Source organism: Priapulus caudatus, unplaced genomic scaffold (assembly GCF_000485595.1).
Source record: "Priapulus caudatus unplaced genomic scaffold, Priapulus_caudatus-5.0.1 Scaffold552, whole genome shotgun sequence".
Classification (NCBI taxonomy): Eukaryota; Metazoa; Priapulida; class Priapulimorpha; order Priapulimorphida; family Priapulidae; genus Priapulus; species Priapulus caudatus.
In genome coordinates this window covers 199,096-222,801 of record NW_014577613.1, presented here as the reverse complement: position 1 = coordinate 222,801, position 23,706 = coordinate 199,096, and the positions used below count along the sequence as shown (strand labels likewise).

Here is a 23,706-nt window from a genome sequence, read left to right as displayed (position 1 = left end):
GTGAACTAGTGGGTGTCTACTATATGCGTGGTTACTGCGACGTACGCCTATGTGGACTAGTGGGTGTCTACTATATGCGTGGTTACTGCGACGTACGCCTATGTAGACTAGTGGGTGTCTACTGTCTACTCTACGTCTACTCAGTGTCTTTTGTAAAACATAGTCATCGCATGATGGGTTTACATGGTTCAGCCCTTTACCGGTTATCAGCCTAGCGCGAAGTATGCCAATACACTCAGTGGTGTTTGTAATGCACAGCCATCACGTGACAGGTTACATGGTTTAATCCTTTACTAATTATTAGGCCAGTCTTTCTCAGGCTGGCCATCCTCGAGACTGGAGAGGTGTGCCTACAGAGCAGGACCATACATATTTCACACTAAGCACTGAACTGCAGCAACTGCAGTCTTGATAAAGGCACTTAATTACATTTAATCATCCACAATTTCCTTTCAGTAACACACCATGTGATGGTTTAATTACTACTGCACACGAGCAAATTAAGAACATGAATAACCACGAACCCAATATAAGGAGATGAGTTGAGAGCAGTGGTTCTTCAGGGCACTGGCTCCAAGCGAGTCAGCTGTCTGGAAATACTTGATGCAGTTTCCAACTTTGACAAGTCGCATTAGGGCATTCTCACATCTGCAAATTGCAGGCACTATTCATTAACGAGCATCTATAACCGAGTTACAGAAGAAATCTTTACGGATGGAAAGTTCTATCCTCTTTCTTTTACTCTTTTAAACAAATTATTCTTTGGTTTTATGCTAGATTTAACACTCCCTATTCTGAATAATTGACTTATCTGAATATGTAGACATTTTTATGTGCTACGAATTAATAGATCTAGGAAACTGAAAAATTACTAACTACCTACTCCTGAGAAATAACCAGTACAATCACTAGAATATTACTTGTGTATGAGGCACTTCAGTTGAAACTTGCTGGCAGCTTGCATGAGATTAAGAATGAAGTCCTCGTCCCCCTGCAGGTCAACCTTATCTGTATAAACCCAGTTCATCATTGCTTGCCCAATTACCAGGGGAACATCTGTAGAACAAACATGTGCATTTAAAACTCGACACACATTCACAGAACTAGTTACTGGTGACCGCAGATCCACCTGGAATCAGAAATAATTCCCAGTAGCAAATATTAGGCTACTGAATTCGTTATCAATCACCACCGCAATCGTTATTACTAATTACTGAAGAAATTGTACAAAGTTACTTTAAATAGCTCTTGCTCATTACTGCAATCTTTTTATGTGGTAAGTTATGTAGATTTTGCTGATTGCACCACTAAGTTTTCAAGTTTATGCAAGCATGCATTGTAAGGTTGTACTTGGCGTGACGTATAACGGGTATCGGGTGATGAGTAACGGTAGTGCAACGTGCAAAGCAAACACGAACTAGAGACGTAACGTACCACACACACGTATATCGTAAGCCATGGTAAACAGTGACAAATAAGCAGTGACGCGTACAAAGGGCAAGTTTATGCAAGCATGCATCGTATATAAAGCATATATGATTTCACACTCGCAGGCCAATATTTTATTAAATTTTAATGTAGGATATGTACAACCTATTCTACGTGTAGCTAGAGAGACTAGTTTACACTTTACAGTTAGATACTACACTCACCTGAGAAATCCAGTGAACTGACATCGTTTAGATTTGGCACACCCCATGTGGTGCTGCGGGCAGTCAGAACAAACTTGTGCGCTTTCAGTTTATGACCACCTTCAAGAGTGACTATCAGGTCACTGAAAGAATAACTTTACTATTGTAGTACGTAGCATAATTTGTATAAAAGTAACAGATTATCTTATAATGTATAATAACATGTTATATACACACAACCTATATAACAGAATTGTACAGCACCAAAATCTTCAACTTGCACATCAATGGTCATTATTTTAATTCGATGAATGAACTATTCAAGGTTGTGTTTAGTTCACTTAGCATGGCAATAAAGTTTTTATAAATGTTAAAGCAAACTAATTCATTGTACCTGTATAGCTCTTCATCGTACAAATCAGCAACTGTTGTGAGCAGCCTAGAAACGAACGTCTCCTCTCCATCCTGCTCTCCAGACGAGGCAACAAGCAGATTGTGTTTCTTCTCCAGTTCATCGTACTTTTTCTGTAGTTTCACGTACTCATTGTGTAACAGAGCGAGATGGCGCTGCAGTTTCCCAAGCTCGCCTAGAAGAAGGATATAACATTATGCCTTGCCTGTCATATAACAAATGTGTATGCCACAAAATTAGACAAGAACAGTAATTAGAGAGCTGCCTGCTGCACGAGGACACTTTGTGACTGGTGGAAATAAAATCAATTTAGGTCAAGTGCTAGTGGAATCGTCAGTGTTGAAAGTGGTGAGATCCAAAACGCACCTTTAATAGGGTGTGTGCAGTGGGGAGTTACTGCTATAATTTACTACTATAATTTACAATCGAACACGTTCAGCACAAGTTGCCTTACGTGTTAAGATTAGTTAAGAGGCGTGTATAGTGCTGAAACGTTCTCCCAATACTATATCTACAAAAGTGTACGCTCGCAGTCAGCCTTAGCCTAGAGAGATGTTTTGAACTTTTGGAAGTTTTGCACACAGGCACTTGAAACGTCTCAATAAAACAAATTCATGGTAAATAAACATGAAATGTACCAAAGTCTTAATGTTTCTCTACTCTATTTTGCCTATAATCACCTGTAAATGCCGGTCAAATGCTCATCTGCAACACACAAGTACACCGCACACCCGCCCTGTGCACAAACAACATGAATAAGAGAGCAGGTAGGAAAGCGGAATTTAAAAATTCGTTCGACGCTCGCTTCATTTCACACGATCACAAAACGAAAGCACATCCAACAGCTCCCATCTTGGTATCTCTGCATACATAAATATTCACTTGTTCGAATTATAACTCTGGTCTTTGTTCTTACCTACTCCCGCCAGAGATATCTCGTGAAATCCTGCAGGAAATGTACTCTCCGTGAAAATGTAAAGAGGACGGTATCATCCGAAAATCCCTAACATCGCTACTTTCGATCAATCGCTGTAGTCGTTGTGTGTGCGTGACGTCATGCCCGCGCGCATTGTGCTTGGCTTGGCCACAGGCGGGCCTCGAAACGAAGCTCGGAGGCCGGCAGCAGCTCATCCCGGCATGCAATGCGCCCCATTACTCGTGTATAAACAGACATCTCGTCCTCTTTGCATTTTCACGAAAAAAACATTTCCTGCAGGATTTTACGAGATATCTCTGGCGGGGAATAGGTAAGAACAAAGGCCAGAGTTATAATTCGAACAAGTGAACATTTATGTACACATAGATACCAAGATGGGAGCTGTTGGACGTGTTTTCGTTCTGTGATCGTGTGATGAAGCAACGCGTTCAATAGAATTTTTCAATCAATGTCCTACCTGCTCTCTATTCATGTTGGTTTGTGCACGCAGCACAGGCTGCGGCGTGCGTGTACTTTGTGTGTTTTGTTTATTTTTCTTGCAGAAATGAGCATTTGACCTTGCAATTTACAGTGTTATCAGTTCGAAATAGCCAGTAGCAGAAACATTAAGACTTTGGTACATTTCGTGTTTATTTACCATAAATTTTTTTATTGAGACGTTCCAAGTGCCTGTCACACACAGTCAACGAGTCATTGTTGACACAACTTGTCTCGTCTAGTGACTCTAGTCTATTATTCTCCTACCATATTATTTCTGTCACTCTACATACTACGTAATGCAACTTCAAACAAAATTCTTAGCTTTGTTATTTTAAATTAATGTATTTCATGTTATAATTATTAATTAACATCAGAATGACAGTATTTTTGGAATAGTTTACACAATTTCACCTACCATCCGCCATCATAGCAGTTCTGCACTATCGAAAAGATTTACACATTAGACTGGTTCCGTGATCTACAGACTAGTACAGTGACCCTATGACGGTAATAGACAGCTACCATAAACTGATACGTGACCAGTCTATAAAATTATAATACAATACTTTAATTTTAGTTATTATATTAATTAAATGATAATTAAAACAATTATTAAATATGGTAAATTTTAACATGTCACATAATGTTAATTTTATAAAAATATGAAACTGTTTTTTTATGCGAGGCGATTATTAACGAATAGAAGTTAGGTTTTCAAACACCATATAGCGTTAACCAATCACGTTGCCCCTAATATGTTTTGAAAAGCGGCGCGTTTGAATGTTTTGAATTTTACTACGTGAATGTTTGTGATCCATATATGACTGAACTTTTATTCAATCAGTAGGCCACGACTGCCTAACTCATCGCTAACTAAGGCTACCAATAACAAATAATTCTTGCAAGATGAATACAGAAAATGTAAGTTATTTAAACGATGTCACAGATGCGTTTAAAATGTGACTTGATTAATACCTGAACTCTTGAACTTGAAGTTTCCTCCTGTTTGATTTATTTTAGTTTACTGTACACTTTCAACTTTACACTTGACACTTGTGACTTGCTGCGTATGTATGATATGATGTATATAAACTAATTAAATACATCATGTTGCCAGATGTTAACTCTACGTATTATTTTTTCCTTCTCACGCAGCGTGTTCTCACAGATGCTACTGCTAGTTCCCAGCAAAGATCGATTCCCAGACCGAGTCGGCTAAGACCCCCAGGCTCAGGCTCGCGGATCAAACCTCCGGGGTCAGGTATGAGACCCCCTGGGACAGGTATAAAACCTCCCAGTGCAGGAGAAAGACCACCGATATATGGCCTAGTAAAAGGAAAACCTCAATCAGCGGGCATCAAGCGGTCTGTCTCCACATCGTGTCTTGCTGAGGTAATTTTGTTCTTCCACTAGTACTAGTAGTAGTAATAGTATTACCACCTTATAGTATTATAGTATTATAGTATTATAGTATTAGTAAGTCCAAGGACCAAGAGACTATATCAAAGACAGAGCAAGACACTTGATCAAATACCAAATAGACAGATCAACTCTGCAGATCGCAGTAGACAAAGCTTCGATTTTGCAATTAACCAAAGAGGAGGGTAGAGAATTCCAGTATCGAATGATTGAAAAGAAGAAGCTATAAACTTCTTTAAAAATCCTTTGAAAATGATTGAGACAATGGTATTATGCAGGGTTTCTTCTACATAGGAGGCACTGCGGCGCACCACCGTTGTCATATTTAACAACGCCGTTGTGAAAATGTTCCTGTATTTACCCGCCGTTGTCAAAATAGTGTCAATCCAAAAATAATTAGATCACCACGTGCTTCTGACTATATACATGGAAAATCGTAATGAAATTAACAGCAACGTTTATTTTTTTGTGCCGGCACACTCTTGTGTCATTCCCGATTGCAGCTTTTTCCTCGAATCTGGGAAAGTTTTGCTGTCGCTCCCTCATACCAGCGGTGCCCACCCCTACATATACAGCAATAAGCATGCCCACGCGACTGTAACAATCAGTGCATTCGCCCCCACCCCCCGTACTTCAATCAGTGCCGCCCCAGCCAGCAAGCACGAGCCACGATGTGCACAACCACGGACGTGGGTAACAGGGGTGTCGCGGGCTGCTTTTTTTCTCTCTTTTTGGCGTGAATGCGTAAGGCGTGCGGGAGAATGGGTCCAGATGCGTGAGACTTGGTAGCCCGGTAGGTCTGCTAACAGAGTAAGATTTAAACTAAAAGGTGAAATTTTATTTTCGTGGTGCCTCAAATGCAGTCTAAGACCTTCAAATTTGTAAAATTTTGCTGGGGGAGACTCCCAGAACCCCACTCTGCCTCTCTCCCCTTGCGTCTGCCTGCAGAATCCACATTCGTGCTTACTGCACGCCTTTGAATCCATCATGTGCGTTTTCCACAAACTGGCCATTGCCGCCCTTGTCTAATTTTCCCTCAGAAGAAACCCTGTTATGTGTACCATCCTAATGTCGTACCGCCTACAGTTATCTACTCTGACATGGGCTACAAGTTTTAAGTCTCCAGCAATCTAAATATTCTGTTCCAGAACCGATCAAATGACTCACACAAGCGACAGAGGGTTGGTTCACCACCCGGAACAAAGCACGGTACAGGAAGACCAGCCCCACAGACTAGACACACTTCTATGAAAGGTAGTCATGTAAAACCTTCATGAGTCAGTTTTGTTCTCAACTTTTCAGTTCCATTGCAAATCATTGATATTATTTATACCTGGTCGTGCAGTGACGATATAAGATATGATATAGTCAACATGGCTAGATATTAGCAATAAACAAGAAAAAGAAGTCACGACTTTATTTCTTAAACAAAGCAGATTTATATCCAATTTATGTGTTCTTATATTGACATATCGCTTTACTGCATAAAGATTTCTGCATGTTCTGAATATCATCAGATATTATATTCAAAGCATTCAACATTTCTCGTGAATTTACAGCAACCGTAAGGGCTACCGCACCCACGGCAGGCAAACCTCCATCAGGCAGGCTGGCATCAACAGCACCACCTGCTAACATGGGACCTTCAGCACCAGGTTGTTTAATCTACTTCGTTTCTATCTTTCCGCATGCATGCTTGTATTGTTTATATAAAGTGTTAGCTAGCATTATCATATTACTGCCCCTACTGCAAATATCCGGATGGCATCAAAAACAATAAGAGTTGCTGAATAACGATATGTCCTACATAAATCCCCACCTAAAATATCATTGTAAACAATTCCACGATTTTAGTTGTGTTTGGTCAGGTAAATGTTACCAGTCTGATAATGAGTGTAACACATTGATTGGTATTACATAACTCACAGGAGGCAAAAGCAAGCGTGCTGCCTGGGACTTAAAGGGTCGATTGCTAGACATGGAGGCAGTTTTGAATGCTAATACAGTGAGTACACTGACAGACGTGTAATGCTTGACAAATTGTTTCCAGAAATTTACAGTTAAACAAAGTTGCCCGTGCTTAATTATGTATTTAAGGGGGGTTTATGTCGGGCTTGCGAGCGGACTAGACTGGAAGCAACTGGAAGCGATCGGCAGCGACTAGTTGCGTCCAGTTGCCCACTGTTCTATTTCGAGCAACTATAGTGGCGGCCAGTCGCAGGCAGTCGCGTCGCAGTCGACCGACCTAAGCCAGTTGCTTCCAGTCGAGTCGGCTCCCAAGCCCGACATGAGCCCCCCTTTACATCCGTACTTCGTTGCGTTTGTCTCTCAGTCTCGGCTCGTGGTGCTGGAGTCGACAAACATACAACTGGAAGGAACGGTGAAGGAAAAGGAGATCGTCTCGACAGAGATCAGTCTGGAGGCCGAGGGACTGCGAAAGAAGCTGAAGTATGTTGCCTTCTCCTGCCAAACAACTTCGCTCCTGCTTGCCTTCTCCTAATGACATCACTCTCATACGTAAAACATGGGCCCAAGGCTAGTATAGCACCTCGGATTAGTTTAGCACATGTGCAAAAACACATTTGCGAGGTCTCAAACTATCCTTGATCCAAACATTGCATGTCGCATCTTTTGTTGCCATTAGGAAGATCACATTAGCAATTAAATTTTGTATGAAAATGAGGCGTGAAGATATGTTAATCAGTACGATGTCGTTTGCGTCTGCGCAGAAAAGCTGAGACGGAACTGGAAAGTATTCAGCACAACTACAAGTCTCTCCAGCACAAATTTCACACGTCAGAGGAAGAGAGGGAGAGTGCTCAAGCGCAGGCCACGAGTCTGCGCTCCTCTGTGACCCAGTTGACTGCTGCACAGGCCGGCATATCTGTTGAACTACAGGCCACAAAGGTAAGTCAAAGATACCTGTAGTAGTTAGTGGTGACATCCACCGGATCGAACCTGTCGAAAAACTGCGAGGCACAGTATCCGTTGTTACTATTTGATATACATGTTGTTTGTCGAGAAATGAGGCTCCTTCGCAGATTCAAAAATGAATTCAAATTCATGTACGAAAGAAAATGTTGCTGAAGTATCACATGGGCACTGGTTCGAATGTCATTTAGTGTCCACTGCACGTCAGTCCACGTATGTGTGCGAATGTCTTTTCTCCTTGTGACATCTTGTCCTCTATTCTCGTGTGCGCGTGGGCAACAGATGAGCTTCTTATACTTATAGATGAGCTTATTCAAATGAGCTTCATATCTATGTTATCTCTCGTAGGTGCCTAGGTGGCACATAAGGCAGCACTTGACAAGAGATCTCCAAAGCTCCTCATATATAACCTCTATTTTCTCGTTCGTACGACAGATGGGCTTCGAGCAGAAAGTAAGTGAGAGCCAGAAGCTGCAGGCGGAGATCGCCGAGCTTCGGAAGCTGCTAGCCGAGCGAGAAGCCACGGTCCGCGCCGGCGAGCAGAAGATTCGAGAGGATGAGGCCGTGCGCAGAGCGCTTCACAACACGATACAGGAGCTAAAGGTGCGTGCCCGGGGCGTGTATTACTGCAGCTCTGCTGCTTTGATGATTGTGAATAACATACCATGTGATCAATATAGCTCTTGATGCTATATAGCTATAGAGCTAATCAGCCTAATAATTAGCTCGTGATGTAATGTACATACCATGTGATGTATATACCATGTATTATTAGTGCTTGATATATCGGTTATTGTTGTAGCTGCAGTAATAGGGTATATAGTAATTAGCAAAGGGTGATAGTAATTAGTATATTAATAGTAATCAGTATATAGTAAGTTGTAAATAGGGTTAGCTATAGTTATTGGTTTATGTTGCACTAAATTTCATCGATAATACTGTTTAATTTCTGCTTGTCATGCGATGTGATAACCTTCTAGTTTAGATTCGAGAAATGAATTTAGCCAGTAAAGATGTGTCTCCACACACGCGGCACGACACGACACAGCAAAATGCAGTGCCGTTGTGCTGAAAAAAAACACATTGTGATTTAGCGCATTGTGTTCACTCTGGTTCAGTGATCAGAAATTATGCATGTGCTTGTTGTCCATTGGCTGATGGTAGCGCGAGCAGAACACGTGATAAAAAGCAATCGCGTTGATTGGTTCAATTGTCTTTCTCTGTACACGGCAGCCGGCAAAAGTCAAACTCATTTGACTTTCGCCGTCGCCGTGAAACCGGGATGGCGCCGTGCCGTGTCAGTGGAGATTTGAACTTTGCCGGTAGGGGTGAACGACGCCGTTTCCGTGTGTGGACAGACGCTGCTAAGAAAACGTAAATATATGTGATTTTTTTATGTGGTTTGTTTCTCATAGGGAAATATTCGCGTGATTTGTCGCGTCAGGCCATTGCTGCCCTTCGAGAACAGCAACGGCGAAGACTCGGAAATCCATCACATAAACTTCCCCAGGGGGGACGCCACTAAGCTAGAACTCGAGAAGCTGATCGATGGCAACCCTAACGAGGTACCTATATATACTCTCGTCGAACGTTAACACGAGATTCCGACGTAAACATCTGACGTTGTTTGTGTAATACTGTGTACGCTGTATATTTCGCGGTGGTTTAATTTTCGCGAATTTCGCGAACGCATCCCCGACCGCGAAAATAACAAGACGCAAATAATTCATACCGAATAATACCGAAGAAATTCATAATTCACCGACCGCGAAATTGTCCGTCAACTCTGAATTCGTGAAAATAACTGTACACGAAAAATATATGGCGCATACAGTATGATGTGATTCAGGACAACATCGTTGAATCGTCGCTAAATGATTTTATATATTTGATAATATTTTTCCTCACGTCATCGTACATTGCCTGTTGATTCAGAGCACGATGAGCACAGCGAGCACTCGAGGAGGAGGCAAATATCAGTTCCTATTTGACAAAGTCTTCACTCCGGCGTCCAGCCAGCAAGAGGTCTTTGACGAGATTTCCCAGTTGGTGCAGGTAGGAAATTACTACTCCTAACGGCTTTACATGCGCAGCTAGTTTTGGTCTGCTATTGACTTCATCTAATGTCAGGTACACTGACGCTTACTACTGATGCATCATTGGCAGCTTCGCTTCTCTAGCAACTGCAATAGACTCTGACATGCCACTGACATTTATATATACCCGATCAAACTTTAACTCGCTGATGCATGATTTTGCCGTTTGTGATTGCAAACGCAGTATCTCTGTTATGCGCGACTGCTGTTGCCGCCTACGCTAAGGATTGTATCTGGACGTTCTATGGAAGTCCCTGGATTGTCCCTACCAAAGATTTTTTCTCGCTGCTTTTCAGTCTGCTCTGGACGGGTACAACGTGTGCATCTTCGCGTACGGGCAGACGGGCTCCGGCAAGACGTACACGATGGAGGGACCCGACCACCCGGACGACACCAGCGTGGGCATGATTCCCCGCGCCGTCATGCAGGTGTTCCGTTCAGCCAAGGCGCTGCAGGACAAGGGCTGGCAGGTACGTAGCGTACCGGCGGGCTGACAGGGCTGGCGGCGGCTTGCGTCTCCCCTCGCGTTCGTAGTTTCACTTCGTTTCTTTTAGTTTCTCTTTGTTTCTCCTCGCTTTTCTTCATTTCTCCTCGTTTCTTTTCCTGTCTCTTCGTTTCTTTATGGCGGCTCGCGTCTAGCATTCGTCGTTTACCACCGCGGAGCTTCTCGGCATTTTTTTCGACGCGGAAATTCTCGGCGTGTACGTCCGTAGCGCGGCGAGCCGATCACGGGCGAACGAAAGGATTGCGCGTGAAAAAAATGCACTAGGTTAGCGCGGCAACCGACAACGTTTAATTCTAGTTTGCAACCTAGGAATTAAACGCCACTCGTTTGCCTGTATACATGACAGCAAGAGGGTGCTAGTGGATTCACCCTTCCGGCAACACTCAGCGACTCGATCATTAACTCGATTGTTCGTTACATCGTTCTCTTCGCTCCGCAGTACGACATGTCGGCGTCATTCATGGAGATCTACAACGAGTCGCTGCGGGATCTGCTGAGCGCAGACGGCAAGGAGCAGAAGCACGACATCCGACTGAAGAAAGCCGACAACGACGTCGAAGTGTCGAACATGATCGTCGTCAACGTCGCGGGAGAGGCGGAGGTAAGTGCTTCAATCGTGGCTGCTGTTCCTGTTGGGCTTAGCGTTCGTGGACTTGTTAAGGTGGTGAAGTTCGTGTCTGGTGATTGAAACCCTATGTATGACTCTGCAGTGTGTCAATGAAGTCATGTAAATTTTTTTGGAAATTGTTTTCTTAAGCAGCCTGTACGTTTGGTAGACACAGGCGTGTGTGCGTGCGTGCGTGCGTGTGGTGTGTGTGTGTGTGTGTGTGTGCATGCCACATTCTCGTATGTAACCATGATGCGACGTTTGCTTTCTTGCTCGAAGGGAACATTTGAATCATGTAATCCCTTTTTTCTGCAGTTATTCTATATATACCTGACTAAGAACGCGAATGTAAGCTACTATGCTCTACATCTAGGAGTGCTATTCAATATTGATCACTCCTGCGCTTACCGATGGGTACCTTCTGTTCCAGGTGTACAAGCTGTTGAAGATGGCATCACGCAACAGAGTGGTAGCTGCCACAAATTGCAACGAACGCTCTTCGCGCAGTCACTCTGTGTTCCGCATGCGGCTGATCGGCAAGAATAGCCTGACCGACGAGAGCTGTAACGGTGTGTTCTACTGACATTTTGCATTCTCATGGCATCTTCCTGCTTTACTGGCTTCCTGCAGTGCAGATGATGTTTCTTTCTACTAGATGATATTATTGTTTAGAACTCGTTTCTCGTTAACCCTTTCAGATTTTTGCTGTCTGATTACATGAATTAGTTTCATGCTCAAATCCTCTTTATGGCATTATTCCTGCCTCTCATTTTTTTTTTTATTTCCTCTCCCTCTCTTTCTCTCTCGCTCTGTCTGTCTGTGTATGTGCGTGTGTCTCTCCTTCTGCTTCCCCCCTCTTTCTCTCTCTCTCTCTCTCTCTCTCTCTCTCTCTTACTTTCTCTCTCTGCTCTCTCTTTTCGCTCTCTCTACTCTCTCTCTTTCCCTCCTCTCTCTCTCTCCGACTTTCTTATACAGCCATGCACGCAAATAGTATATGTGCTTCTCTCATCAGTGAACTTACATTTTCGTGGCTGTAGGAAAGCTCTGCCGAACCCTGGGTTAGACCTCCCTGGCCCCAGCTGAGACGACTAAAGGAGAGCGGGTCAGAGGGTAAGCGACTGGAGGAGACGAAGAATATCAACAAGAGCCTCAGCACGCTAGGTCAGGTCATCCTCGCCCTTGCTAACAAGGTTAGTATTTTATTATTATAAATATATAAATTTCACCAAATATAATTAAATTATAATATATATTATATATTTATAATGTATAAAATTATAATATTATTATAAATAGTTATATTATCATTATTATTATTGTAAATCATCATTGCCTGTAGGGCCTAATTTAAATACAAATACATGTCCTGAAGGTCATTGCATAACTATCATCACTCTGTCGAACCTCTGAGCATGTCGTTCGCTGCCGGGGATCATGCTTTCATCTTATGCTTTATATAATGTATGATGAGTATACAGCTAGGTAGCCATTGCCGTAGGCTATCGTAAGGGGCGTAAAAATAGTAGGCTATTGTTGAGGATAAGTGGAATAGTGTGTAATGAATGTAATAGCTGCAAAACTAATGTAAGAAATAATGGGGAAAATATCCTTTCAGTATAATCCTATCTTAGATGTGATTTGTACTAGATTGTATTTCTCAAAGCGGTAGGAAAAATTTTCTCCTTATCAAGTTACTCTGTTCGAGTCACAGAATTTTCCGCTGCTAGAAATTCGCTCGGGCTAATGGCCCGGTTCAAGTGGTTGCACTGCTGCTTGTTCACGGTTTTGTTATTCGCTATCGTTCTATTTTTTTCCCTGCAGGACACACATGTGCCATACAGGAACTCAAAGTTGACCTTCCTGCTGCAAAACTCACTCGGTGGCAACTCAAAAACACTCATGTTTGTCAACGTGTCGCCCAAGGAGGAGCATTTCAACGAGACTCTGAATTCACTCAGGTTTGCCACGAAGGTATGTGCATGCATTCGGCCATTCCTGCAAAAACTACGTCATGCGTTGATCGCGTAGAGGGAAACCTGTGTCAGCAAGCTGCTTTTAGCTAGAATTTATGCTAATGTTGGATAAAAATATTGTAATAGAAGTACAAATATATCACTAGAATATAGTTTTGCTAGTAGTGATGAAAGCAATCGATGAAAAGAATTGATAAAGCTTGGCGATCAAACAAACGTAGCTATTATATATATGCCACAACACACTATAACTAGCTTCATGTTTGTTTCTGCCACAGGTGAATAACTGCAATATTGGAACTGCCAGGAAGAAAGTGTGATTTTGCAGCAGTTACTGGACACATCGAGACTCACGAACATGTATATTTTGGCAGACTGCAAAGTCTGTGTGTACGCTATGCAACAAGCCAAGAAATGCCAGCCATGGTCGGATATGTGCAATTCGCACAGACGAATGGCTGCAAAATTAAAGTCGCATATTGATCCTTTGCTGTTATGAGACTCATCGTTTTGTAAAACACGTTATTTAAAGGTTGCAGTTCATGTCTCTCACGCTTGACTATATATATATGTTTTCTAGTGTGTAGTAGGATGTTTTCCCGCAGTTAGCAGCATTTACGTATTCAGTCTATATGACCATTTTAATTACTAGGTTGGCCACTCAAACTGGAGGTGCTTGGTACGCTAGTCTTTTATACGTTTCTTTACACTGTGCTGTAATGTGTGTTATCTGTAGTGGATTGGTTTTTAGTTCGTGTGCATATATTATGGAAGATGATTGCAGTGGTGACGTTAGATCTTGTATTGGAAATGTGGAAAATTATCGCTGTGTATTTCCCTTCCCTTCAGTTATTACGCTTTTTAAGATTTTCTCTGTCTACCCAGATTTATATGTATACTTGGAAACGAGCTGTTAAAATGGCTGTGAAGTTCGTCAACATTTTCTTCTTCCCCTGCTTAGAATTTGGTGAATATTATTATTAATTATAGATCTGTGGCTGATTGTTGCACGAGGATGAGTTTTGTTGGACGTCAATTATTGTGACAACGTTAAAACGGTATGATTTTGTAAAACAATAATTGAAACTGATTCTCAAACCAGAAGTGTTACACATTTCTATGAATGCCAAGAAAATAAATCCATTCTTTTCCATAGTCAATTCAGTGTTCTTGAGAAAACTTGCTAAAATGCCAATGAATACCCACTGATGGCAGGCCAACCCTGCAATGCAGTATTATCGCCAAAAATATATGTGTAGTATGTATAGTAGGTTACACTTATATTGCTACAGATACAGATACAGATACAGAAAATTCAGGTAATAAATTTCACGACTTTATAGACAAAATCTTTCAATGATAAACACAGTCACTATTTGGATAAATGGTATCTGCATTTACCACTAAGTGCCTCTCTGATATTTTCAACTAGACGTTCGCGCCTTATAGCCTTTTTACATATTTACTCATCATTTTTAGTTCATAGACACGTTTAACGGACCTGTACAGACCTACACGACAACCCCCGAACGCGAGTTTTACACACAAAGAACACAGCCCATCTCATTTGGCAAGCGATTTCGACTCGGACATCCTAAAAAGGACATCCAGCCAAGTGTTTTACCGATATATTTTGGAACACTATCATGTATCACGACAAGTACAAGACGCAGTAACGAGTACTGCAACACGCTGGCTGTGCCAGGTACTTGGTAACACATAAAATATAAGCCAATCGAACATTTATTACCGGTATGAAATGAGATCATCGTGACACCGCCATCGTACCGACAAACACTTCAACGACTACGTTCACACAGACCGCTACACAAGCATGGGTCGTTTTGAACTGTTGAATATTTCTTTTTTTTTCTTTTTTTTCTAGTTCCCTCCTCCCCTGCTACACAATTATTTTCACCAGGTTTAATATCGCCTAAATATTAGACGAGTAAGATCTGGTAACGTTACAATATGAATCGTGTCACTGGGTATTTCACTTCATTACGGAAGCTTCAGCAATCATGTATGATACCATCCAACTGCACCTGCCGAACACAGCACCATCTATCAACATACGAGAGCATGACAGTACCGACTGCACTATAAAGAATCACCTTCGCCTAGAAAATGCAAAATAAGTACGCCAAAACTAATGGACATATTATAAGGAGTGTATAATATAAAACTAATTCCACTTCTCTTCGCAATATTTATACTTCGCGCAGAAATGGTCTCTGAAAGCACCATATATACACGGATTCATAGTTTTAATCTCAACGACAGAGTCATCAGAAAATAACATCCGAGGTACATAAACAACAGCGATAACAACTATAACATGAGTCTATCAATATTGATAGACTCCTGCTATAATGGTAGAGCCCACCAAAAATCTATAAACTGCTACTATTATGTACACTGCAATCAAGGTTTGATAGACTGTAAAAACAAAAAATAAATAAATGATGACTGACTAAAACACACTAAGCAATTTCTGCAGTATAGGACGAGTTCATTGATGACATCCATGGCTGTAACAGCCTGAATGTCCACACTCGAAGCCTACAAGATATGTCCTCCATGAAAATGAGGTATTCACTGTATTTTCAAGTCACAATCTACCATAAAAAAAGCTGAATTATTCGTTTCGTTTGTACGTTAGCGTTTGATTACAACGCAAGCACGGGCCGATAACGATAAAATGTACCCACCGCGCACTTCGTAGCCGAGATTCCTCTTTGTTAAATGCACGCTGAAATACGACTCGACCGGTAAACGACGTAGTCTCGCGACACGGCCTCGTGCGAAAACGAACATCCGGTTCTTCTCGAACACACGTCACCCGATACGAACATCATCGCAGAACGCTTATGAAACATGGGGAGATTCTGCAAAAGTCAAACAAATCTTACGCGATTAACACCGGGAGATTCTACCGATTTCGAGATTCTTCCGAATTCGTGAAATCCTCCGTTTACGCGAGGCGTTAGAAGAGCGATTTCTAAGTGCAATCGAGTAGTCGCGGACTCATATCCTAAAGCTCTCGTGTTTGGCGTCGATATGTCGCAGTCTCAAGTAGACATCAGTGCCGATTCCCTGCATCGATTGGATCTCCAGGGAACCGCCCAAGTAGCCAGCGTAAGCTCTGGACGTGGGAAGCCCAAATCCATACCTGCAGCAATTAGAGAGCTGTTGCATGATGCAATCGCGTGCGAATACCACCTTGCTGGTCTCCCACCACAATGAATTCAATGTGTGATGTATATATATAGTAGTCACGCACACACGGACCACACACGCACACACGGACGCACACACGCACACAAGGTTCATAGTAGCAAGACACGTGTTAAAATTAAGGACTTACAAGACCCTTCCTGGAGGCCAAAATAAGACATTTTTACGCGATTTCTGATAGATCACCGACTATTAAAGTACACTAATAATATTTATATACACAATTGCACAGCAGATTTAATTATTCCGTATTATATATCAAACAATTCTTACTCTAAGTCGATAACAGTTTATAAAACAATGTTGAAAAATGGTCCTTTGGCAAAAAATTTCACCAAAAATAAGTACTAATAAGGGCCCTTATTTTATTTTTGACAAAATAAGTACTTATAAGACTTTGGAAGACCCGCTACGAACCCTGGCACACACATAAGAGCAGACGACGGTTATGAACGATCGGAACTTACCCATACATGGGCCCGCCATGGGGATCCGGATTGCAGACCTCGAGAAACGTCGACAGCCCATTACCGCTGTCCGCCTGGTCTTCTTTGGCTGCTGTTGTGAAGTGGTACTCCATCACCTTGTCCAAGTTCTGGTGAGGAATGCCACCGCCTCGATCCGAAAACCTACAGCCGCAATCACTAAACTGTCAAGGCCGATAGTGCCCTTGGTATGACTTTCACGTACGCGTCGCGTTTGTCTGGAAGATTCATGTGCAAATTCCAGTTTTGTCAATTGAGAGCTGTTCACTAATTGTTCTAAATGAGTCCTACCTCATAATAAAGTCCACTTCATTGCTAGCAATGGTGACTGTGATAGGATGGACATTATTCATGTCGTTCTTCTCTATCGACGATCTGTAAACAAAAAATGATAAATCTGACCAAGAATAATCTTCTAGGTTTTCAAGTACTGACCCCAGCACATTCAGTATCACTCTGCAAAACAAACTTAACCCCAGACGCTGGTGTCAAGCTTGCATGGGGTCTGTTATCAGAAACCAGAAATAGTTATGACATCATAAGTATTTGCCGTGGTTTTCAACAATGGGTCCACGAACAATAATTGTCACGAACATATACCACAAAAGGAAAATGAACTTCCATTTAATCACTCTGAATTTCAATAGTTTAGGAAAAGGGTCATAAGATAATATGCAAAATGAATCAAGGACAACACACTAGTCGCCCATACCTCATAGAATTCTTGAGCAGCTCTGGAAGGATGTAGTCTAGTGGCTGCTGGATGTAGGGAAAAGATGCGTTGAGATGTCCGTTTAGCTTAACCTCTGGCACCTTTCCATAACGATGCTGACATACGTTTCTGAAACCATCGAACAAAGGCATTGAACGTCTCCATATAGAATCCTGTGTGGCTGGCTGGTCTCTATTAAATTCTATGCAACTGAGATTATCAATGTATCACATGAGACAAGGAAGGCTATATGTATTTCAGATACAGATCAGGAAATTCAGGGATGTACAGGGATGGATTTGAAACACTATGCAATCTGATGAAAATGAAACTTCAATGCAATATAACTGTGACATTCCCCCATTAGTGGAGAAGAACGGCAGTGCAAAAATGTAAAGATTATCTAAGAACATCGGTACTTGGCTAAATTCCAAGTTACCACATGATATGCAACGAACGATCGAGTTGAAATGATTCACATTTCACACTTACGATGCAAAGTCAGCCCAGCTCTCAATGACTTTCTTCAAGTTCATGTTGACCGTGATGATGCCAACGTTTCCAGGCTGGTAAAAAATAATAGAGGACGCACCAAAGTCAATGGTTTTGCACTACCACATGCTACAAAATTAACAAAATAATAATATCATTAATGAACCACTTGGCACAAATACAAAACGACCTTCATCAGCATTTTAAAGACTAATCATTGGCAACTTGCCAAGTGTAAACATTACCAAAACTAAACGAACCATCCACGACTCCGATTTAACTGTCGTGCACGTATCCGAATGGTGATACCCAATAATTTACGGTCTCACAAAATAGCACTGGTTACTCTTCACAGCTCTCCCAGTCACTACAACGTGGTGGTGCTAGTCTATCGCACGGACGTCGCCACACTCACGCAGCGCCTTATTGTGCATGAATGACCTCACCTTGTTTTCATGCAGCAGCAGATGATGCTCGGCTATTATGCGGATGCCAAGACGCGACGTCAGCGTTCGATCGAGAAACATGCGGACCATTTCCTCATCCTGCACGCAAAGACAAATCACGCAGTTATACATCTATGTTTTACTGCCCCCCACCAATCTGTTTCCGAGAGGTGAGAAATATAGGCTGCGGGACTATGAGAGAATAGTTTCCGAATTCCAGCTTCAAGTTATCGTAGTGAAATATGTATATATATGAATAATGAATAATGAATATATGTGAATAATGTGTATATGATACATATATATGTACTGACACCGTACGTGATATACTATGTGTACAGGAGTGAATAATAATAATAGATTATCTAATATTATTCACTCCTGCTATGTAACATAGTGTATCATGTGTCATAAGTACTGCTCATAGGGTCTATGTCCCCCAGGGTACTGCCGGAACGTACCCTGGGTACGGTGCGGTATACCGGAACGTACCCTGGTACTATCTAATATGCCGGACCATACCTCGCCTACTCCACTAACGAGTCTAGGGAGTCGCCTACGCCTACTCCCTAACCCTAACCAGAACCCTAACCCTATAACCATATCAAATAGTTACCAGGATACGTTCCGGCAGTACCCTGGGGGACACAGACCCTATGAGCATAAGTACTTGTAATGCTGATCTTCTGCACCTACCTGTATGTGTTTCCTGCACTCTCGGAAGCCCACGGCGAGCATGGTAACGACGTCTCTGTGGTCATCCAACAGCTCCGTGATGAGGTTTGTAAACTTCTGTTCATCAACGAAATCTTTGACCTGTATAACGGAGTGTGCGTGAATAATTAATTACGAGCGAAGGCTTAATTAGCACCCAACAACGATATTTTGGTGCGTTTGGTCAGCTGAAAACGGTTTTTTTTGTTGGGATCTAATTAAGTTAGTTGCAAGTAAAGACATCTCTGAACACGTGGCGTCTAAGTGGGCTAGAGTAGCGTTTTTGCATTCTAGGAAGTTAAATCGTGTATGAAAGCAGCAGTAGTTCACATTTCCCAGATATTGCTGCAAAAACTCCCAAGAGGATCCCCCGCCTAGTGTTTTTTGTAACCGACCTAGCTGGCAGCAGCAATAAAAAGATTGCAAGCACGTGTAACTTTGAAGGTGCCCTACAGAGCAATAAAGTTCTATGAACTCTTATATCCGTCATGTGGGCCGTTAAATATTCTTAAAATTGAAGTATCAAAATTTCAACTCACTCAGTAAATATTAAAGTTTACATGTCATAATTAAGTTCAACTTCATATATTCTCACTTTTTGTGACTAATATCAATTTCTGTAGCAAATATATGCAGTTAATAAAGCAGATGGGGTCGTTGTCGAATCAGGTACTACAGATATGTACCCGAGGTAGTTTTACGTTGTTTAGTATTATGCTTATATTTTTATATGAGGTATGTTTAGGGTTAGTGTTAGGGTTAGGGTTAGGGCTAGGGTTAGGGTTAGGGTTAGGGTACACTTCTGTAATACAAGTCTGGTACACTTTGTGTATACATATATGTACCTCGGGTACATATCTGTAGTACCTGATACGACAACAACCCCTTCAGCGTTAATAAAGTAGTAAAGTAGTGGATCGATCGTTAACAAATATCTAATATCGTAACAAATATCGATCGTTAACTCCTTCAAAGAATAAATATATGTTTCCATATAAAATGCTCATCCAATGAAAATCTTACTAAGAAGTAATTTGTCTAATCAAATAATAAAATGACTGCAAGCTCATGCTATATTGCTCAAGAACTGAGTTCAGCTCAAGAAGCACGATCCCACATACAACTTGTGAGATATAGCAGCATAATTTTGCTATGTTGCTGATATATGAGCTATAATTACTGCATTAGCGTAAGCTGCGTAGCCTAGGCAATGAAAACTACATGTAAACGAAGAAACGTTAAACCACGTCCACAGTTTACAAGGCATCGTATAAATAACATATGATTGCTCGCCATGCAACGATCTAAAAATGGCAAAATACCGAATGACTACTTCTATACTAGGTCCGGCCCTAGCTGCTGGTGACCGATCCAGGCACCGAAAGAATTTTGTACGTAAACAGCACACTGCTCGATCAGTGGCATGACACCACTTCCCCTCTAGCATGGTCTGTTGAGAAGTTTTGGTCTGCACTCGGGGTCAGGCACCCACAGGGTTGGGCATGGCAGTTTGTTGCACCCGTTTGCTAAAACAACACCGTATAGCAAGCGGATGCAACCGGCACTTACAAACAACTCTCGGTTTAAACCTACGCACCAACTGACGCAGCGTTATATCGCGCCGTATAGTATGCGAGCAGTTAGAAACACATCACGAAGCCACACCCACAAGGTCCACAAACCCGCTATGAATCAAAACCTCGGGGATCTCAGCCTAACCGCCGCGTGCACGTGTAGCTGCATGTGCGCTACACGTGCACTGCCGCGTTTAGACGGCTCGCATCACATGAAACGCCCAGGCCACCCTTACAAAAAATTTTGTTTCCCCTTTTTTTTATCGTAGGCCCCACAGCAATTCGCACGTGGCACGTGCGTGAACCGAGTCCCGTGACGCAGTAGGTTATACTCACCGGTGGGAACTGAGAAAGTAGTTGGAATGCTCTAATGTACATTTCGTGCTGGAAAGAAAATATAGGTGGCGATTAGCTGAAACTGCTGCTGGTTATATTCGTACATCTGCATTTCAAATTACCAATACACTCTTCCTATCATCAGGAGTTAATAAAGGCAAATTTGTCTTTATTAACTCCTGATATCATGTATAACGATTACTGTTCCTCCTACCTTTTCCCTATATTTTAATTCAAGTCGAATTTCAATAACCGCATTTCAGCAAAACTACATATATAGTTTTGTATCCGTATCCAAAGAAAAAACAACATTATAAGCAGTCAGTGTAGAGCACTTGGTTATAAAAGCGAAAACTATAAAAGGCAGTGGTATGTACATATAGTAGTCTACTATGATACAACGTAGTATTCTACTATGATACAATGTAGTATTCTACTATGATACAATGTATAGTAGTGAGATGCATGAGATGGGAAACAGGGAGATGAAGCCTGTGACAACCAGGCAGTTTGAAACAGACAGGATTTGCATCACAGCAGCAACGTGGGATAAATGAGGTGAAAGATGCAAGACAATACCGCAGTGTTGATACTTACCACCTGAAGAATGTTTGGGTTACAGCCGACAATGAACGGAAGACCACGGAATCCATTGATTCTATGAGCAATTCTCACTGGCAGTTCCTTATGTAAATATTGTGCACTTCTCTGCAATATAGAATGAGAGACAGTTGGCTATAACGAGTGCATTTTCATCACCTATGTAAATCCCACACATTCACAAATTCATAACAATTCACACATGGTTCCCACAGGGTGGACAACAAGTTAGCTGTCTAGGATTCTTGCGCGTGCATCTTCTGTATGCTTGCTAAATCTTTATTGACCTAACAACATACTATATATATGACCCCCTTTCATTAGCACCATGTCACCCACTAAACATACATGCTGCAGTCTATATAATTATTAGCGCTGGCAAAATGTTGCAGAGAGTAGAGCAGTATAGCCAGTTTATGCACAAATTGTAAGCAAATATTTTCACAAGCTGAAGCAATATAAATTGTGTCTGCATGCTTGTGCGCGCGTGTGCATGCACGTCCGTGTGAGAGTATGGTGGGGTTTATAGGTCTGAGGAAGCATACAGCTACATATCCTAGCTAATGCCTACAACCTCTTGATGTTATATAATATAAAGCTGTAAGCCAGGTCAGGCAGCGTACGTAATAAGACTTAATTATAACATGCTACCAGGAGTGAATAAAGACAAAAATTTGAAGTGATTCACAATTCTGATGTTATAACCATGTGCCATGACAGAGGAAAATCTTTTAAAAAAGCAACCAGATTGTACCCGATGGGCCGATACCACCCCTCACGGTCACCTATCACTACACACAGTTAGAAGATATGCAGTCAGTCCTGACGGGCAACTATATGTAGTATTAAGTAACATATATTATTAGGAGTGAATAATAATAGATCTATTATTATTCACTCCTGATATTCCTCATCATGAAAATAATTCCTAATAACCGGAGGTCACACATCCGACACTCACTGACTTATGCTATATACTTAATTAGCTCTAGAACTATAACCCTTCGCTCTGCCACAGGCCTCTGCACTCTGCCTGTGGCAGAGCGAAGGGCTATATTTCTAGAGCTATGTGCTACTGTACTTGTACGTGCTACTGTACTTGTGCAACTGTAACCGACCCTGCGGGACTTTTTTAGCGTTTTTTAGCGTAGCCTAGTGGGGTGTGACCTGCCTACTTTGTGAAAAGACGCGGCGAGACTGCTGCAGTATGATTGATAATAGCACGCATCTCGCAAGTTAGCTCTATATGAGTGTATGCATGCATGGTTAGCTATAGCTTTTACTGTAGAGAAAGCGAAGGGGCTATATACCGGTAGAGCTACTCACTCGTAAGTTGTCGTTTATACAGAATGCGTTCAATTACAAAAGTATTTATCGATAGGGAAATCAGATAGTCCTAGAGGCAGTGAACAGTGTTCTTCAATAAACCTAGGTGCACAAGTGATATTAGTGCTAGAGCTGGGTTGGAATTATAGCGCGGGGATAGTTTGTACTTGTAGACTATAGAGAATCTATCGCTATGAGAAACCACACGTGCCCTTCCAGGATGTATATGCCACTTGGGAACTATATCTAGAGCTATATATCCAGCATATTATACATGCTATCTACTGAAAGAAGATGCCGATCCCATGCCAGACCTCCTTTACACACGGTGCCCTCGTAGTTTGATAGAAACTGATTCCCCTAGCATAACCTTGGAGGCAATTTTTAGTGCTCATCCAATACAGGTCAATTATTCAGATCATGGTCACTGCGTGGAAGAACTAGGTTCTATATAGACACCAGAGCTCTGTCACTCTCCCCTCTCTCTTGCTATATATATATAACTATATGAGAGGAGGAGGAGGGAGTAGGAGAGAAAAGGAAGAGGGAGAAGGGAGGGGGAGACAGGCCCCCCCACCCCCCGCCCCGACTGGGGAGGGCGTGCGCTACACTGGCACCCACGCCTGGAGGACCGCCAGGACGCCACGCGCAAATGCGGCGAGTGGAGCAGGAGAAGAAGAGAAAAGAGGGGAGGGGAGACAAGAGGCAGAAGGGGAGGGCGGTGTAACAGAGAGTGGCGGAGAGGGAGAGGGAAGAGAAGAGGGAGAGGAAGAGGAAGAAAGAGGGGATGGCG

General features: G+C 42.1%; 3 protein-coding genes across 4 annotated transcripts in view; 1 reads left to right on the top strand and 2 right to left on the bottom strand.

The window, feature by feature from the left end:
- Positions 1-3,913, bottom strand: part of LOC106811563 (rabankyrin-5-like) — a 35,287-nt gene extending 31,374 nt beyond the window's left edge. Inside the window, exons 1-5 of the mRNA XM_014815233.1 lie at positions 3,876-3,913; positions 2,026-2,218; positions 1,653-1,774; positions 921-1,056; positions 525-648 (exon numbers count right to left, since the gene is read on the bottom strand). Coding sequence (XP_014670719.1) covers positions 525-648; positions 921-1,056; positions 1,653-1,774; positions 2,026-2,218; positions 3,876-3,888 — 588 coding nt within the window. The 5' untranslated portion in view covers positions 3,889-3,913. The remainder of the gene's footprint in view (positions 1-524; positions 649-920; positions 1,057-1,652; positions 1,775-2,025; positions 2,219-3,875) is intronic.
- Positions 3,914-4,212: 299 nt separating this feature from the next.
- LOC106811568 (carboxy-terminal kinesin 2-like) lies at positions 4,213-14,151 on the top strand. 2 transcript variants are annotated; one of them, XM_014815237.1, is made up of 16 exons: positions 4,213-4,381; positions 4,616-4,852; positions 6,028-6,133; positions 6,439-6,534; positions 6,808-6,884; positions 7,212-7,327; positions 7,609-7,786; positions 8,246-8,413; positions 9,226-9,375; positions 9,746-9,865; positions 10,203-10,376; positions 10,851-11,012; positions 11,449-11,591; positions 12,082-12,208; positions 12,840-12,989; positions 13,270-14,151. In XM_014815237.1, the coding sequence occupies exons 1-16, from the start codon at positions 4,367-4,369 to the stop codon at positions 13,309-13,311; spliced, it is 2,061 nt and encodes a 686-aa protein (XP_014670723.1). In that variant the 5' UTR covers positions 4,213-4,366; the 3' UTR covers positions 13,312-14,151. The 2 variants fall into 2 exon arrangements, with proteins under 2 accessions (XP_014670723.1, XP_014670722.1); XM_014815236.1 differs by lacking the exons at positions 12,840-12,989; positions 13,270-14,151 and having other exon boundaries at positions 11,449-11,587; positions 12,056-12,186.
- Positions 14,152-14,305: 154 nt separating this feature from the next.
- LOC106811570 (3-methyl-2-oxobutanoate dehydrogenase [lipoamide] kinase, mitochondrial-like) overlaps positions 14,306-23,706 on the bottom strand; it is a 13,490-nt gene continuing 4,089 nt past the window's right edge. The window contains exons 4-12 of the mRNA XM_014815242.1: positions 21,585-21,695; positions 20,988-21,035; positions 19,060-19,179; positions 18,364-18,462; positions 17,918-17,991; positions 17,426-17,554; positions 17,005-17,088; positions 16,696-16,857; positions 14,306-16,163 (exon numbers count right to left, since the gene is read on the bottom strand). Coding sequence (XP_014670728.1) covers positions 16,019-16,163; positions 16,696-16,857; positions 17,005-17,088; positions 17,426-17,554; positions 17,918-17,991; positions 18,364-18,462; positions 19,060-19,179; positions 20,988-21,035; positions 21,585-21,695 — 972 coding nt within the window. The 3' untranslated portion in view covers positions 14,306-16,018. The remainder of the gene's footprint in view (positions 16,164-16,695; positions 16,858-17,004; positions 17,089-17,425; positions 17,555-17,917; positions 17,992-18,363; positions 18,463-19,059; positions 19,180-20,987; positions 21,036-21,584; positions 21,696-23,706) is intronic.

Excerpts from the sequence above, each read along its gene's own strand:
- LOC106811568 (XM_014815237.1), top strand. Across the intron at positions 6,885-7,211 it reads CAGTTTTGAATGCTAATACA|TCTCGGCTCGTGGTGCTGGA; the intron begins GTGAGTACACTG and ends TTTGTCTCTCAG. Across the intron at positions 12,209-12,839 it reads TCCTCGCCCTTGCTAACAAG|GACACACATGTGCCATACAG; the intron begins GTTAGTATTTTA and ends TTTTCCCTGCAG.